Source organism: Periplaneta americana, chromosome 13 (genome assembly GCF_040183065.1).
Source record: "Periplaneta americana isolate PAMFEO1 chromosome 13, P.americana_PAMFEO1_priV1, whole genome shotgun sequence".
Classification (NCBI taxonomy): domain Eukaryota; kingdom Metazoa; phylum Arthropoda; class Insecta; order Blattodea; family Blattidae; genus Periplaneta; species Periplaneta americana.
Window position 1 is genome coordinate 57,148,697 of NC_091129.1, and position 16,741 is coordinate 57,165,437.

Genomic DNA, 16,741 nt, shown 5'->3' on the forward strand with positions numbered 1-16,741 from the left:
GTCATCTAGCGGGATTATATGAACAACTGCTGGCAACACTGGCGCTGTCTCACTCAATCCATGCCTTCCGATCCGAACTAGGGTTATCATCCGTCCGGCAAAATGAGGATATGTTCTCTTGTTTAATCATTTTATCCTGTGCAGCAGTCATTAAAAAAAATAAATGTTCGACATTTCACATTTCAACTAGAATTAATATGAATATTGAATAATGTGCGATTCTATGCATAATATCTAAACAAATCGTGTAAACCTATGAAAGAATTTAACTGCTTTCAATAGTTGAAGCTGGAGCACATAAAAAACATAAAATATGATGACCTATTGACATGCATTGAATTCATATACTCTAAAAGCGTCACTATTCATGATTCTAAGCTATTTTATCAATTTTATTCTGCAATATACAAAGATATGCCAATCAAGTTAATTTGGACAAAGATTTAAGTTTAGATGAACAATGGTGCAAATTCTTCAATTCCAATAGTTCTGCGAGCACTGAAACTTTCTCAGAACTCTCAAAAATGTCAATTCTATTTATTTATCCCAAGTCACAATGGAAGTGCTGAGAGAGTATTTTCCCTAATATTTGCTCAATGGACCAAAGAATGAAATCGCATGCTAATGGACAGTCAGTGATATCATCATGGTGAATTATAATTTGAAGGACATGTCCTGTAAACAGTTCCATAGTTATTTGTTACAATATATTGGTCCCTTCATTCTCTTGCGCACAAAGTGGACTCCTTCGATAAGTAGGGTACAGATATATTACTGACTCAGCAACTAGTAAGAAAACTAAGGTGAGTCATTGTTTTTATCTTTAATTTTGTTCATACCAGTTTTTTAAAAGTCCTCCTTTTTTCAGCAGAAGTCCTCTTATTTTAGATTCCATGTCCTCTTATAGAATTTCTTCTCATGGTAACCTAACCCGAACACACCATCAGTAAATTATTTGCACAGTGATTTCTTATTCGAATGACATTCTAATACCAACGCAGTTATAGTAAAACATTTCAAAGAATATAATGATACTTTTCCCCTTTTTGGAAATAGGCCTCTGAGATATAAAAACATATTTTAAAAATATAACACCCTAAAAGGGGCCCATTTTATGTTTTTATTGAACACTAAAAATTAGTATATACTGTAATAGTGCAATTGGTGCACTTTAAAATGATATAAATAGGAATTTCTATGATTTATAGAATCTTGAGTATAACCATTTTCATAATACGTTGCGTCCTGACAGACAGACAGACAGACAGACAGACAGACAGAGACAGACAGCCAGATAGATAGATAGATAGATAGATAGATAGATAGATAGATAGATAGATAGATAGATAGATAGATAGATAGATAGATAGATAGATAGATAGATAGATAGATAGATAAGATAGATAAGATATATAGATAGATAGATAGATAGATAGATAGATAGATAGATAGATAGATAGATAGATAGATAGATAGATAGATAGATAGATAGATTAGATAGATTAGATTAGATAGATAGATAGATAGATAGATAGATAGATAGATAGATAGATAGATAGATAGATAGATAGATAGATAGATAGATAGATAGATAGATAGATAGATAGATAGATAGATAGATAGATAGATAGATAGATAGATAGATAGGTAGATAGATAGATAAGATTAGATAGATAGATAAGATTAGATAGATAGATAAGATTAGATAGGTAGATAATATTAGGTAGATAGATTAGATAGATAGATTACATAGATAGATAGATTAGATTAGATTAGATTAGATTAGATTAGATTAGATTAGATTAGATTTAGATAGATAGATAGATAGATAGATAAATAGATAGATAGATAGATAGATAGATAGATAGATAGATAGATAGATAGATAGATAGATAGATAGATAGATAGATAGATAGATAGATAGATAGATAGATAGATAGATAGATAGATAGATAGATAGATTAGATAGATTAGATTATAATAGATTAGATAGATAGATAGATAGATAGATAGATAGATAGATAGATAGATAGATAGATAGATAGATAGATAGATAGATAGATAGATAGACAGACAGACAGACAGACAGACAGACAGACAGACAGACAGAGAGATAGATAGATAGATAGATAGATAGATAGATAGATAGATAGATAGATAGATAGATAGATAGATAGATAGATAGATAGATAGACAGATAAGATTAGATAGATAGATAAGATTAGATAGATAGATAGATAGATAGATAGATAGATAGATAGATAGATAGATAGATAGATAGATAGATAGATAGATAGATAGATAGATAGATAGATAGATAGATAGATAGATAGATAGATAGATAGATAGATAGATAGATAGATAGATAGATAGATAGATAGATAGATAGATAGATAGATAGATAGATAGATAGATAGATAGATAGATAGATAGATAGATAGATAGATAGATAGATAGATAGATAGACAGATAAGATTAGATAGACAGATAAGATTAGATAGATAGATAAGATTAGATAGATAGATAGATAGATAGATAGATAGATAGATAGATAGATAGATAGATAGATAGATAGATAGATAGATAGATAGATAGATAGATAGATAGATAGATAGATAGATAGATAGATAGATAGATAGATAGATAGATAGATAGATAGATAGATAGACAGATAAGATTAGATAGATAGATAAGATTAGATAGATAGATAGATAGATAGATAGATAGATAGATAGATAGATAGATAGATAGATAGATAGATAGATAGATAGATAGATAGATAGATAGATAGATAGATAGATAGATAGATAGGTAGGTAGGTAGGTAGGTAGGTAGACAGACACACAGACAGACAGACAGACAGACAGACAGACAGACAGATAGATAGATAGATAGATAGATAGATAGATAGATAGATAGATAGATAGATAGATAGATAGATAGATAGATAGATAGATAGATAGATAGATAGATAGATAGATAGATAGATAGATAGATCAGGCTGGCAGGTAGGCAGGCAGGCAAAGTGATTGGATGGATGGATGGATGGAAGGATGGATGAATCGACGGAAGGATGGACAGACGCAGAAAGATAGACAGACGTACAGGCGGGAGACAGACAAATGGATAGATAGAGAGATCTCTCCATGCTGTGGAAATTTACGGTGAGAATACGACGCTATGTCAATGACTTATGATTCTGGGACGTTGATGTTGTTATCAATTGAATGCCTCAAGTTATTGTAATTCGAGCTCCAGTGACCTGTAGAATGTCGAAATCCTCGATGGTCTTCTAAGTGGAGAACTTCGAAAACTGACATAGAAAGCATCTCGATAAAGCGTTGGAAACCCAACAGCATTCATGGTTTTTAACTGGTTTATTTTACGACACTTCATCAACTGCGATATCTGAAGTCTGAGTAAGATGAGGTGATAATGCCAGCGAAATGAGTCCAGGGTCCAGCGCTGAAAGTTACCCTGTTTTTTATTTGAAAGACATTTTGGTTCAGAAAAGTGTGAGTACAATTAATAATTATATATAATAATACATTTTCAGTCAAATACACTTTTCAAGTGTATTGAAAAGTGTATTTGACTGAAAATTTATTATTATATATAATTATTAACTGTTTTTAATAGGTTGAAAAATCCCAGAAAATCTTCAACCAGGTAACTTGTCCCAACTAGGGTTTGAACACGGTCCCGTTCGTTTCACAGTCAGACATGCTAACCGTTATTCTATAGCAGTGGACGTCTACATGTTGGCTGTAATTAGTTATTGACACAATCTTTATCATAGTCACATATGTTCAAATATTTTGCCTAAAGCCCTTTCTAGCTTCACTTTGGGAAAATTATTGAGAACCTACACTAGGAATTCATAGGAGAACTCTTCAGCATACAGAGTGATTTAAAAGTCTGGCGACATAGAAACTCCGTTATTAGTGCAGATAGCGAAAAATGTAAAGAGGGGCAAGTTAACTGAAATATGTAGTTTTGAATCTAACCTGCTGAAATTTCTACCGTTAAGAGTATGCAGTGATGTGAACCTCAATGAGAACAGAAAATTTCCTGTTGCCACATGTTTCGTCTTTAAAGGGAGAACTTACGTTATCGCAATCACCTTAGTGTATTGGGTAAATTACGAAATTATGACAATAATTAGCAGTGTTGCCAATACAAGTTCAGGGAAAACCGCCAGGCAAGACTGAAGTTCTCCTGAATTCTTATGCAATCAATGTAAAAAAAAAGGTTTCTTTTCACTGTGAGGAGCTAAATAACCGCTAAACTCTACATGCCAAGCATTTTTCTCCGTTAAATGCTAGATGGCAGCATTGGGACTGGTGGGTGTTTCGTACTAGTGTACAGCCTTAACGATGTATTCTGCGTTGAAATTTCAAGCACATTAGATTTGAAAACTAAATAGTTCCAACAATTTTCCTCTCCTTCCATTTATCGCTATCTGCACTAATAACGGAGTTTATGTTGCCGGACTTTTGAATCACTCTGTATATTCAGCACGGCGAAAGGTAAGCGCTGAACATAAACGCAATGAAACGCCTAACTAAAACATTTTACTATGAATAACTAGAATAGTTAAAGGTGAAACGATGAACACATTAGTAATTTTTGTCCCCTTACTTTAAAGAATTCACAAGGATAAAAGATTTTTGGTGCGCAGCCAAGGTATCTTTGGAAAAGTGACGAAATTTATAATTTCGTTACTGTAAAGCATACTCCTCAGATCTGGGATGCCAAATTCAGGGCCATTTTTCAAATTCTAATAATTTAATTATAACTGAAAATTACTTCATTTGTGAGGCTCCTGTAAGAGAACTGCAACAGAAATAAGGCATTCAAGACAGCGGAATCAGCATTGAATTCTTGCTATATGTATTATTCGCGTATTGAGATCATTTCTGTAATACAGAGTGAGTAAAAAATACGTAACTCTTTTTGAACTTTAATAAATACCATCCCTTCCGAGTGGCGCTGCTGTAGCGACTGTCACAATGTTAAGTAATATCTACAGCAGACGTCTCAATAGGGCCTCCTCGGAGCACTTCCTCCTCTCTCTCTTTTTTTTTATGTAAGAGTGGAACAAGATGCGGGAGCAGTTCGTGTGTCTCCGGATGACGTCATTGACCGCGACGTTTGAATAGACATCTGTAACCGCTACGATTTTGTCTCCATCTCCGAAGAAAGAATGTCCTTATTACCGCAAATGTATGAACAAATAAAAGCTTTCACAGGGAAAGCGAAATTGTGGGAGTTGCAAGTTTCAGTGGATAACTGTTACCACTTTATTAATCTAAAATTATTACCTAATTTGAATCAAGACCAGTGTAACAAATATAATGAAGTACTGAAGGACTTGAGAAAAGAATTTGAGAGGATATATCATAAGAATACGTACTTTAACAATCAACAAGTTTAATTCTAATTTTATTATTATTATTATTATTATTATTATTATTATTATTATTATTTAATTGAATTTTATTTTATTCAACATAGTATGAACTTTAAAAAAAGAGAGATACCAAAAACCATTTACTAGAAATGAAGTATTTTGTTGTTTAGTCAACTGTCCGAAGACAGATCTGAACCTCACATGTGATATCAACAAGGCACCACTTATGAGGCAACTAGGCCAGGAGATAATGGGATAGGGTAGCCAGTTCCTTGTACTTAAATAATTACGTAACGTATGGTTCTTCATGCTTCAGATGTCTTCTTTTTTACTCATAATATATAATTAGAAAATACATTTATTATTATTATTATTATTATTATTATTATTATTATTATTATTATTACTGCAAACGACTTACGAACTTTTTTTCCTTCCGAAAACAACCGTCTATTGTGACAGTACAACTCAAAAGTTCAGCTTTGTGGAATTTCTCTTGCGACAGTTACAACTTAGCTCGCTCATGCTTGTAATATGAATCAACGATCGGCTATCTTCGGGTATTGAGCTTATTTCTTCAGCTGACTACGCTATCTATATCTCCTCTGTGTAACAACTTTTATGCGTTGGCCTTGAGACGCTTGGTCTAGAGTTTAGTGGAGATGGAGCGTCGGTCTGCTCAACAAAGCACTGCTGCGATATGATTATTGTTTTTTATAAGAGTCTGTTAAAGTTACGCAGTGCGGTTCCCGACAGCAGTTTCATACATGCAATGCACCTAGTCGCAATATCTTTGTTATTGTATTAAAATGGCATGAAGAAGGATATATAAAGGACATTAAACCATCAGGACGTCTGTGTTCGCTCATACACTGGAAAATGTAGGACGGATACGGGAAGACTATACTTTGTAGACTAAAGAGGTCAGCTCGATAACATGCTGTCGCCCTTCATTTGCATGATAGCAGTGTTCATTGAATACTGCACAAAGATGTAAACTTCCACCCTTACAAGATTCAAGTGACACAGAAACTTGCGGAGCAAGACAAGGTGAGTCGACTTCAGTTTCCTAATTCATTTTTTAACTTGACAAATAACAATCGCAACATAGTGAACATGTTGCGGATGTCAGACGAACCACACTTCCATAACCTCCTGAGTTCTGGGACATTTGTTGTTTTATTTTTAAAGATCAATATAATTCTACACTTCAAAAAAAAAAAAAAAAAGTCACTAATTTGAGGAAAAATGCTGTTACAAATGCAGGTATATTATGCTATACTTCGGGTCCCTGCACATACATCTTGCATCATTATTATGTACGAAGTATAGTATAGTATAATATACTCTCAAGACTCAGGAGGTTATGTGCAATTATGTTAATAAACAGAATTATTGATATTGGGCTTCAAATAACCCTCAAGAACTGCATCAAAGTCTCTTACACAGTGAAACGGTAACTGTATGGTGTGGAATTTCTTTGAATGGTATCATTGGTCCTTATTTCTTTGAGAATGGTTACTGTAAATTATCAGCGATGTACAGTAAGTTCATGCTGGAAACGTTCCTAAAGAATGTCTTTCAACGTGACTAGTGGTTTCAACAAGAAAGTGAAACAGCTCACACAGCTAAGATCTCCATGGCCGTCCTCAGAAGGTTGTTTTCAGGGATACTCATTTCACTGGAGACATAAACTGGCACCTGATATGAGAATACCTGATTATTTCCTTTGGGATTGCTTCAAAAGTAAAGTTTATGAAACGCCCTCGTAGCACAGTTCAGTTGAAAGAAAGAATTCGTAAGTATATTGAGGGAATTCCTAATGAAATGCTTCAATGTGTAATGACGTCCTTGTCATTTCGACTACAGAAGTGTACTGAACAGAACAGGTCATTTTACAATTGCCACAATAAAAATAATGTTATCATATGCATTTCCAAAGACATTGCAATAAATACATACTCGTATTAATTTTGTACTTTGCACTGAAGTTATATTTCCTGTTAAAAACAATAATGTGTTTTTGACTCACTTTATATGAAGAATTATATCTAGTATTAATTTGATAGTGGCGTGATTAAATTTAGTGTTTATTTATTGATTTGCTTAATTTCACTTTTTATAAAGGTAAATATTGTAAGTTCAATAACATCATCATCTACTTTAAGGATCGAGCCCCTTTGAATCTCTTCAGTGAGGATTATGAATAAAAAACTAATCGTTAACATCAGCCCGATTCCCTCATGTGGTCAGCAAGATGCTAGACCATCTCATAAGGCAACATACCACAAGAAAAAGACAAAGGATATACACCCAGTCCGTATGGAAAGGATAAGAATCTCCATTACCTTGTTATAGGCATCCAACAAGCAAAACTCAGTGCGCAGCGGGCGTGACTGTCTCGCGCAGATGACGTATGCTCCCGTTCCCAGCATGCTCTCAAGCCTAGTGCAGGGGGGTAAGAGGGGTATAGCATGCGCGCCACGAGAAGTCCGAGCTGAGTTTTGCTTGTAGGATACCTATAGTTATGAGACATCGGCGTTCTAATTTTTTTTTTGCAGAAAACGCTGGTACTATATATATATATATATATATATATATATATATATATATATATATATTCTGTTTAATAACCCAGCACAATGGAGTAATGATTATTATTCCCTTCTTGTAATCGGAAAGTCTGAGATTCGTTCTTAGAGGCAGGCTATCCTGATTGGGGTTTTCGTGGTTTCTCAATTCCCTTCAGGAGAATGCTCTGGTAGTAGGCTATCAATTTAAAGACCCACGACTCGCCTTGTTTTCGATCCTAATTAACTCTTTACTATCACTTCTCATACTTCATATCAGTCCACACCTGTGGAGTAACGGTCAGCGCGTCTGGCCGCGAAACCAGGTGGCCCGGGTTCGATTCCCGGTAGGGGCAAGTTACCTGGTTGAGGTTTTTTCCGGGGTTTTCCCTCAACCCAAGATGAGCAAATGCTGGGTAACTTTCGGTGCTGGACCCCGGACTCATTTCACCGGCATTATCACCATCTCATTCAGACGCTAAATAACCTAAGCTGTTGATAAACCGTCGTAAAATAACCTACTAAAATAAATACTTCATATCGTTTACCACGATAAACCTGTCACCTAACCGTGGTAGAATCGCCCTCATAAAACGAGCCCTCAATGAATATGAGATACCTTATGTCAGGGATGTCGAACAGTGCTCTCGAGCTGTGAACTGCAGAGCCTTCACTCCTTCCTTACCGTGCAACGGTTGAACACAGGTAGCAGGGAGTCCGGCCGAATGATAGTAAACAAAAGCAAACTGCGGCGGCTGGTACTTTGATAACTTTTATACATCTTACCAATTGATTAGGAACTCAGTTTAGATTTTCACTTGAACTCTGATAAACAAAGAATGTAGCCTACATGAGGATGAATGATGATGATGATGATGATAATAATAATAATAATAATAATAATAGTAATAATAATAATAATAATAATAATAATAATAATAATAATAATAATAATAATAATAGAGTTTTATCTACTGGGTCATTCCATGAATGTTGTTCGTTAGTGACGGAAATAGGTAAATCATAATAATAATAATGTTGTTAATATGTTTAAAATATCAATTTTGTGTGTATATGTTGTAAAAGTGCAACTTCAAGTTCAGAAACGTAAACTGTTTTGATGTATAAAATTAATTGCTTTTAGCGTGACTTGAAATTTGTTCATAGTTTTTGTTACAGATTGAAAAATATCTCCTCCTCGAGTTCCATCCTTTAGTGAAATCGCATCTACAAGATCTCCTTGAACATTAAACTCTGATTCGAAACTCCTTATGAATACACTGTAGCTAGCTGCGCCGTATCTTTCCGGTCGGTACTTTCATCAAGAGCTATAGTGAGTAATAAGTGAAAGTTTTCATTCTTGCTATCAATTGTTCCTCCAAGTTATCTCCCATTTTTGATACGCGCTCTGCAAAAATATTACGAGACAAACATATAGATTTAAAATCATTAACGTATTCTGGAAATATCCCTTTTGCAACAGCTATGAAACATGCTTTCACAAATTCTCCGTTAGTAAATAGCTTTGAAGCCGCTGCAATAATTTCACAATTTTGTAGCTAGCACGAACCAAGCTTATTCTACGAACACCCGATGATGACGGAAGGTTTTCTGAATTCAATCTTGATTTTAATTCTTCTACAGCCTTTTAACGAGTGAAACCGGATAACTTTTCTGGTCCATAAGCTTCAGCATGACGTGTAGAATTAACATACCTTTTAATATTATGATGGCTAATGTATCCAAGCTCTTCTAGATAGTACAATATATATATATATATATATATATATATATATATATATATATATATATATATAAGTTCAATCATAAGACATATCTTATGTATATATTTTGTACTATATTACTAGACATATCTGAACATAAAAAATGAACTGCAAAAAATCTTCTAGATAGGCAATGTGCCTTTCTGTCCTTTGGGATAAATAAATATTTATCTGTCCACTCACTATTGAATAGTCGTTGCATATCCATACCAGCCGCCAGAGTTGGTAAACACACTGCGTACAGAACACTGCTACAGCGAGCTGACTGCCTGTCGTTTCAGTTCAGCTACGGTAGGAAACAGTATTAATCGTTTCACAGTTTGAGAGCGCTGTTCGACATCCCTGCCTTATGTCATTGTGGACAAATTAGAAAAAAAAGTTTTTTTTTTAATAATAGGGCTATTTAGACATAATGAAAGCATGGAGTGATAATAATGGAATAACGTTAAACGGTATATTAGTACTCCGAAAAATGTCTTCATCAGCCTGCATTTCCTTCATAATAGAGAGTCCACACCTGTGGAGTAACGGTCAGCGCGTCTGGCTGCGAAACCAGTTGGCCCGGGTTCGAATCCTGGTCGGGGCAAGTTACCTGGTTGAGGTTTTTTCCGGGGTTTTCCCTCAAACCCAATATGAGCAAATGCTGGGTAACTTTCGGTGCTGGACCCCGGACTCATTTCACCGGCATTATCACCTTCATATCATTCAGACGCTAAATAACCTAGATGTTGATACAGCGTCGTAAAATAACCAAATAAAATTTAAAAAAAAATCATAATAGAGCCAGTATAAAATCTAACGCAATTTCCCTTTTTGAAAAATCATTACTCTGTAAGAGACCTGTAATTCTTGGTTGTGAAGTGCTTACCTTCCCTGCTATTGGATTCGAGATTCATATTCAAACGCGGACAATAGTAATTAACTAATTAGTTTTTAAGTTCGATAGAAAGCTACCTGCGTAAGGGAAATAAAGTAAAGTTGGGATTCCCATGTCGTAGTTATAATATTTTTTCGATTTCTCAATGAATTAGTACGAGAGATTTGTTCTAACAGACACCAGTGAAGTAGTAACAAAAGCTATCGGCATTTTAAAAGAAAATGAGTGTTATGATAATATAGAGTTAAAAATTACTACTATGATAGGCCTGTATACTATTTAATATATATTTAACACAGTGAAGATATTTAAGTTAATTTAACTAGTTTAATGTCAATAGCGATAAATATCTTATTAGTTTGAATACAGGATCTATTGTTATAACATTTTTATTTGATTTAATATCTTTAGTATGCTATATTTATAGGATTTATATTTTTTATTTCTTCTTTGGTTAAGTGTGTAAATCAAGAATGACTGAAAGAAATTATTATTAAACAGGTTTACAAGGCTATGTTTTTATTTTTATTTACGACTGCGGCGGTTATTTAGCGTCTGAGTGAAATAAAGATGATTATGCAAGCGAAATGAGTCGAAGGTCCAGCGCCGAAAGCTACAGAGCACTTCTTCTTAATGGGTTGAAGGGAAACCTCGCAAAAATCCTCAAACAGGGAAGTTATCCCAACCAAGATTCGAACTTGGATCCGCTCGTTCCACGTTCAGACATGCTAACCGTTACTCCACAGCGGTGGACCAGCATATATGTAAATATACTATAGTTACAATTTGATTTCCTACAAAGAATGTGGATTATAACGTTAAATTCGGAGATATGTTAACAATAGTAATAATAAGTATAACAACCCATCATGATTAGAAGTGGTGTAAAAAGCGCTGTGTTTAGGATAAGAGAATTTATCAACATTTTATAGCGAGGAGAACGCTATAATCGATGGAGTGACAACGGAGTTACTCACCCTAAAACGCAGATCTCCCAGGGGAGGTTTCGCATAAGGCACTCCCTGGAACGCGACGAATTTGCGACCTTTCCGAGAAGTGAGATGATGTCCCCTGAGCGTGCCCTGCAGCACCGTCACCTGCGGCGCGTCGTCAAGGGAGCACGCCCCCGCGCACAGTACTGCCAACGCAAGGAATATGCGCCTCGCCCTCATGCTGGCCGAGTCAGAACTGACGGTCCGGTCAGCTCTTTTTCTATTTATGAAATCAGCAATTAACGTGATTGGTTGTGTAACGCCTGCTTTCACTAGAGACATGCGATAAGGCCAGCCAGTCCCTGTGAAGGGAATGAGTTGCTGAACGTCATCTCATGCGTGACAGCCGGCGCGGCGTTCTTGAGGGAACTAGTGAGGGGCTTTAGGAGCTGGGTTTGATCGCGACTACAGGTGCTATTTACACAAAATTTCGAGTTTCTAACCGATTATAAAAATAACCTTCAGTGGGATAAGACGATCAGTATATAGCTCACCGCTATACACTGACATCTGATCTTATTAAAACCTGTGTCATGACTCGAAAATTGCATTTCGAATAGATACTTATATATTACGACTGCAGTTTTTATGAAGTGCCGGCTTGACGACAGAAATTTACGATCGATGAGTGAAGATGGTTTGTGAGGGACACTATTGGAAATAAAGGGAAGGAAATCGGGAGATTTTCTCCCTTCTGGATTTTTTCCCTTGTTCTGCACATCTGTGTTCACTGTTCATTCTCAACAGGGAAAAAATCCCCTCCCCCCGAAATATTCTAAGTCTTCTGCTATTTTTATTTTAAATTTGTCTTTTTTTGTAATTGATTTGAGAAGTACGAGTTTATGTAAATCTACTAGTTACTATAATAATTCCACAAAATCATAAATCACAGTATATTAGAAGGTCGTTAAACAACAACAACAATAGTAGTAATAGTAACATGCATAATAATAGTAATAATAATAATAATAATAATAATATTATTATTATTATTATTATTATTATTATTATTATTGAATTTTCAAGTTTATAGAACCCTATTTTACCCGAAGGTAGATTAGGACTGTAATACTAATAATAATAATAATAATAATAATACTTAAAAAATCTTATAATTATATAAAGAAGTTCCTCCTCTCCCTACATTTTCATCAGTTCGAATATTGAGGATGAAGCAGTCTTATTCTAATGTAAAACACTGCCTACGGCATTGCATCAACGCGTTGGGCTTCCATCTAGGCAGCCCGAATTCGATCCCTGGCATGATCTTGATGGAAATTGTGGTGGAGAAAGCAGATGTTGCAAAACGTTTTTCTCGGAGTACTCCCTTTTCCTTTTTCATTCCACTTCCCTGTCATATCATTATCATTTGCTATAGTTGAAGTGGTCTGGTGTGAAGTCTTGCAGGTATTACGGATTTTTTATGCTGAACTAGAGGCTTCGGGGTTTATCAGGTGTCGTCTGGGAATCTGGTTCTCTCAGGACTAAAGCAGGAATGCCCGCCTATCGAATAGCACCCAGGTTAACAATAAAACTTAAAAAAATGACCCCATATAGTTCGAAGAATGAGTCTTGTGAGCTTAAGTGCATGGATCCACCTTCGAAAGTCAAGCCAAGGTACTGCCTTAGCACTTAGGCCAAACATTGATGCTTGGATTACGAAAAAAAAAAAAAATGAAAGTGAAATTTTGGTTTCGAAGATTTCGATGTTTAGCCAATGGAACATATTCATTCATAGTTCACTGACCAAGAGCAGGTCTTTCACTGCAAACCTAGCATTCTCGAATATTTCCTAATTCTTGCTTTCCTCGCATATGATCCATATATTAATGTCGTCTATCATCTGATATCTTCTTCTGCCCCGAACTTTTCTCCCGTTCGCCATTCCTTTCAGTGCATCCTTCAGTAAGCAGTTTCTTCTCAACCAGTGACCCAGCCAATTCCTTTTTCTCTACCTGATCATTTTCAGCATCATTCTTCTTTCACGCGTTATTTCCAACACATCGTCATTTCTCATCCTGTCTGTCCCATTTCACACGCTCCATTCTTCTCCATAACCACATTTCAAATGCTTCTAGTCGCTTCTCTTCACTTCGTCGTAATGTCCATGTTTCTGTCTCTTACAATGACACACTCCATACAAAGCACTTCACTAGTCTCTTCCTCAGTTATTTTTTTAGAGTTCCGCAGAAGATGCTCCTTTTTCTATTAAAAGCTTCCTTTGCCATTGCTATGCTCCTTTTGACTTCCTGGCAGCAGCTCGCTTATAGTATACCCCAAGTAAAGGCGTATTATAAAGAGTTTATGAAACTCCCTTTATGTTTTCTTTTATTCTCAACATTCATTTTAGTATTATAACATATCCCTTACAATAAAATGTTACTCTAATTTAAATTATATTATTCTTAAAATAGATCTAGACCTATAATAGGTACCGTACTCATCAGACTCAACATTAAAGTTGCTAGAAACTGCCGCGCGTATTTTTATTGTTGAAATTAAGTGCACATCATTTTCTAAACCACTGGTCCTACTTCAAATCAGAACTCATATTTAGAAGACCTGTACTCTTTTTTTTTTACATATTTTATAAACAGAATGTCTTGATCTATCTTTAATACTATATGAGCTACGTCCTCTTAACGGAACTTTCAACATACAGAATGTCGTACTGAAAGTCATAACCAGGATTCGGTCCTGGGCACAGAAACGCATGAAGTTCAGAACGCAAGAACGATAGTGTTGTGTTGGTCGAGTGAAGTGGCAGATCAAGCGCGCCGTTACTTTGTATCTCAACATGTAAACAGTCCGTCACAATTCGGCACAAAATATATTTCACCCTGTACAGATGCAGTACCGTCATTTCCCATAACTATGGTCCAAGCGCCCAACTATGGTCCAAAACGCATTGTGTACTACTTAGTCTCCCAAGAGTTCGGTGTTTGCCATTTGAGGCGCCACTGTGATGGAATTAAGTTCCCCATAGATGCTTCCATCTACCATTACACGTGGCAATGATATGGATGCTTAAAAAGGTCAGTGTGCATCGTTGCATTGAATGTGTGTAGACACGAAATCATTCAGTTTGTGTTTGTCTGTTTTATTAATATCTCCTCTGTAGAACTGATAAGTTATAGATATATTATTGTTTGTACAATTAAACCTGGCTATATAGTGTTTACTTTCACGTAATAATTAGACTGGCAGAGGTTAAGGATTCTGAGTGAAAAATGTTTAACCTCAAGGCTAGAAGTCAGTCCTCAACTATGTACCACAATTTTTCGTGGACCATAGTTGTATTTCATTTTGAAATATTTGTTTTAATAAAATGTGATCAATGTGATTATATACTTCTGCAAATACGGTATCTCAGTATATTCTAAAACACCATTTAACATTATAGTCCAGTAAATAAAGAAGCTGGCTGTTCCAGCATCAATGGTACTAGCACGAATTATGGTCCGGTAAAACGAAAACTCCAGGGTAGAAGGAAAACAACCGTCCCTGTAAGTGACTATAAGAGCTATAAAATTGAATTGGATAGAGATTATGATGTTTCCAGTGTTCTCTCCATACTTACAGACAGTGAGTCTGTATGGAAAAGAAGACGAAATCTGTTAAATTAATGTTAAAGGCACACAGTTATATGGCAGTTACTTATGAGGAGGAATTGTGGCCAGGGAAAGTTTTGGAAGTGAGGAATAATGGAACTGTTTTTCATGAATGGTATAGTGGCCACGTTCAATTAGTAGGCTAGCGGTGTCAAAGAGAACGGAAGCTTTGTAGTTTCAATAATTTTAATTATGTCGCGCTGTCCATTGTCGTCAAGTCTTTTGAAGGCCGCTCCAATACTCCACGCGGAGTGTATGGACGGAAGCTTTGTAGTTTCAATAATTTTAATTATGTCGGGCTGTCCATTGTCGTCAAGTCTTTTGAAGGCCGCTCCAATACTCCACGCGGAGTGTAAAATATAAACCAGAGTTGCAAATTTTAGCAGTGTGTCTTGTTCTAGTTCACAGTGAAAATTAATTATATTACAGTTCAGTGTATAATAAAAATGTGGAGGCCGTGGGAAGCGAGTGAAGTGTCGGATCCGATACCCATGAACGTCAATAACGACGATGGTAATAATAATAATAATAATAATAATAATAATAATAATAATAATAATAATAATAATAATAATAATAATAATAATAATATATCAGAATTAAATAACAATTCAAATTCAAAAGCTGGACCAAAATTATGTAAGCAGTGTCAAACGTTTGTGTGCAATGCTCACACGCATGTTCTGAAAAACAATTTAGATCAAGGAAAAATTTCGGAGACATCTAAAATTCTTAAATTAAACAGAAATACTGTAAGTAAAATTGTAAAAAAAGGGGCCTAAGACACCTAAAAGCGTGGACACAAAGTCACAAAATTTAATAAAGTAGATGGTTTTACGTGTGATTACATTCGCCGTGAAATATATAGTTCTTACAATAAGGGCCAATTCTTAACAATAAAAGAATTATTACAAAAAGTCAAACTTTCCGGTTTTCCTTATGGAGAAACAACCTTAAGAGAATTGGTTAAAAAACTTGGGTTTCGTTTTCGTATCCTGAAAAGGAAACAAGCTATTATGGAATCCGCAAGAATTGTGGCATGGCGTTACAATTATTTGCAACGCCTAAATAAACTGCGGTCTGAAGGATCCCAAATTGTATTTCTTGATGAAACATGGTACGATACGCACGAGTTGTTCGGAAAGGATGGGATGATGGCACATGCAATTGTATTTTGAAATCTCCATCTTCAAGAGGGAAGCGTATCATGGTGCTTCATGCTGGGGGAAGAGAGGGATGGGTTGCCAATTGTCTTTATTTATCTGCAAGAAACATACAAGATTCTAAAGCGGGTTGTCACGATGAAATGACAGGTGAAGTTTTCGAAAATTTGTTCAAAACTAGATTACTCCAAAATTTACCAAGAGACAAAAAATGTGTTATTGTTATGGATAACGCGACTTATCACTCCAGGCAAGCTAACAAATTTCCCACTCTTAGATCATCTGTAAAAGATATCATAAATTTTATGCAATATCACAAAATTCCAGTGCC

At 35.3% G+C, this 16,741-nt stretch overlaps 1 protein-coding gene across 2 annotated transcripts in view; it reads right to left on the reverse strand.

The window, feature by feature from the left end:
- LOC138711974 (venom carboxylesterase-6-like) overlaps positions 1 to 11,831 on the reverse strand; it is a 125,609-nt gene extending 113,778 nt beyond the window's left edge. For both annotated transcript variants that reach the window (XM_069843295.1, XM_069843294.1), the window contains exon 1: positions 11,622 to 11,831. In XM_069843295.1, the coding sequence (XP_069699396.1) occupies positions 11,622 to 11,816 (195 nt within the window). In that variant the 5' untranslated portion in view covers positions 11,817 to 11,831. The remainder of the gene's footprint in view (positions 1 to 11,621) is intronic.
- Positions 11,832 to 16,741: the final 4,910 nt, after the last annotated feature.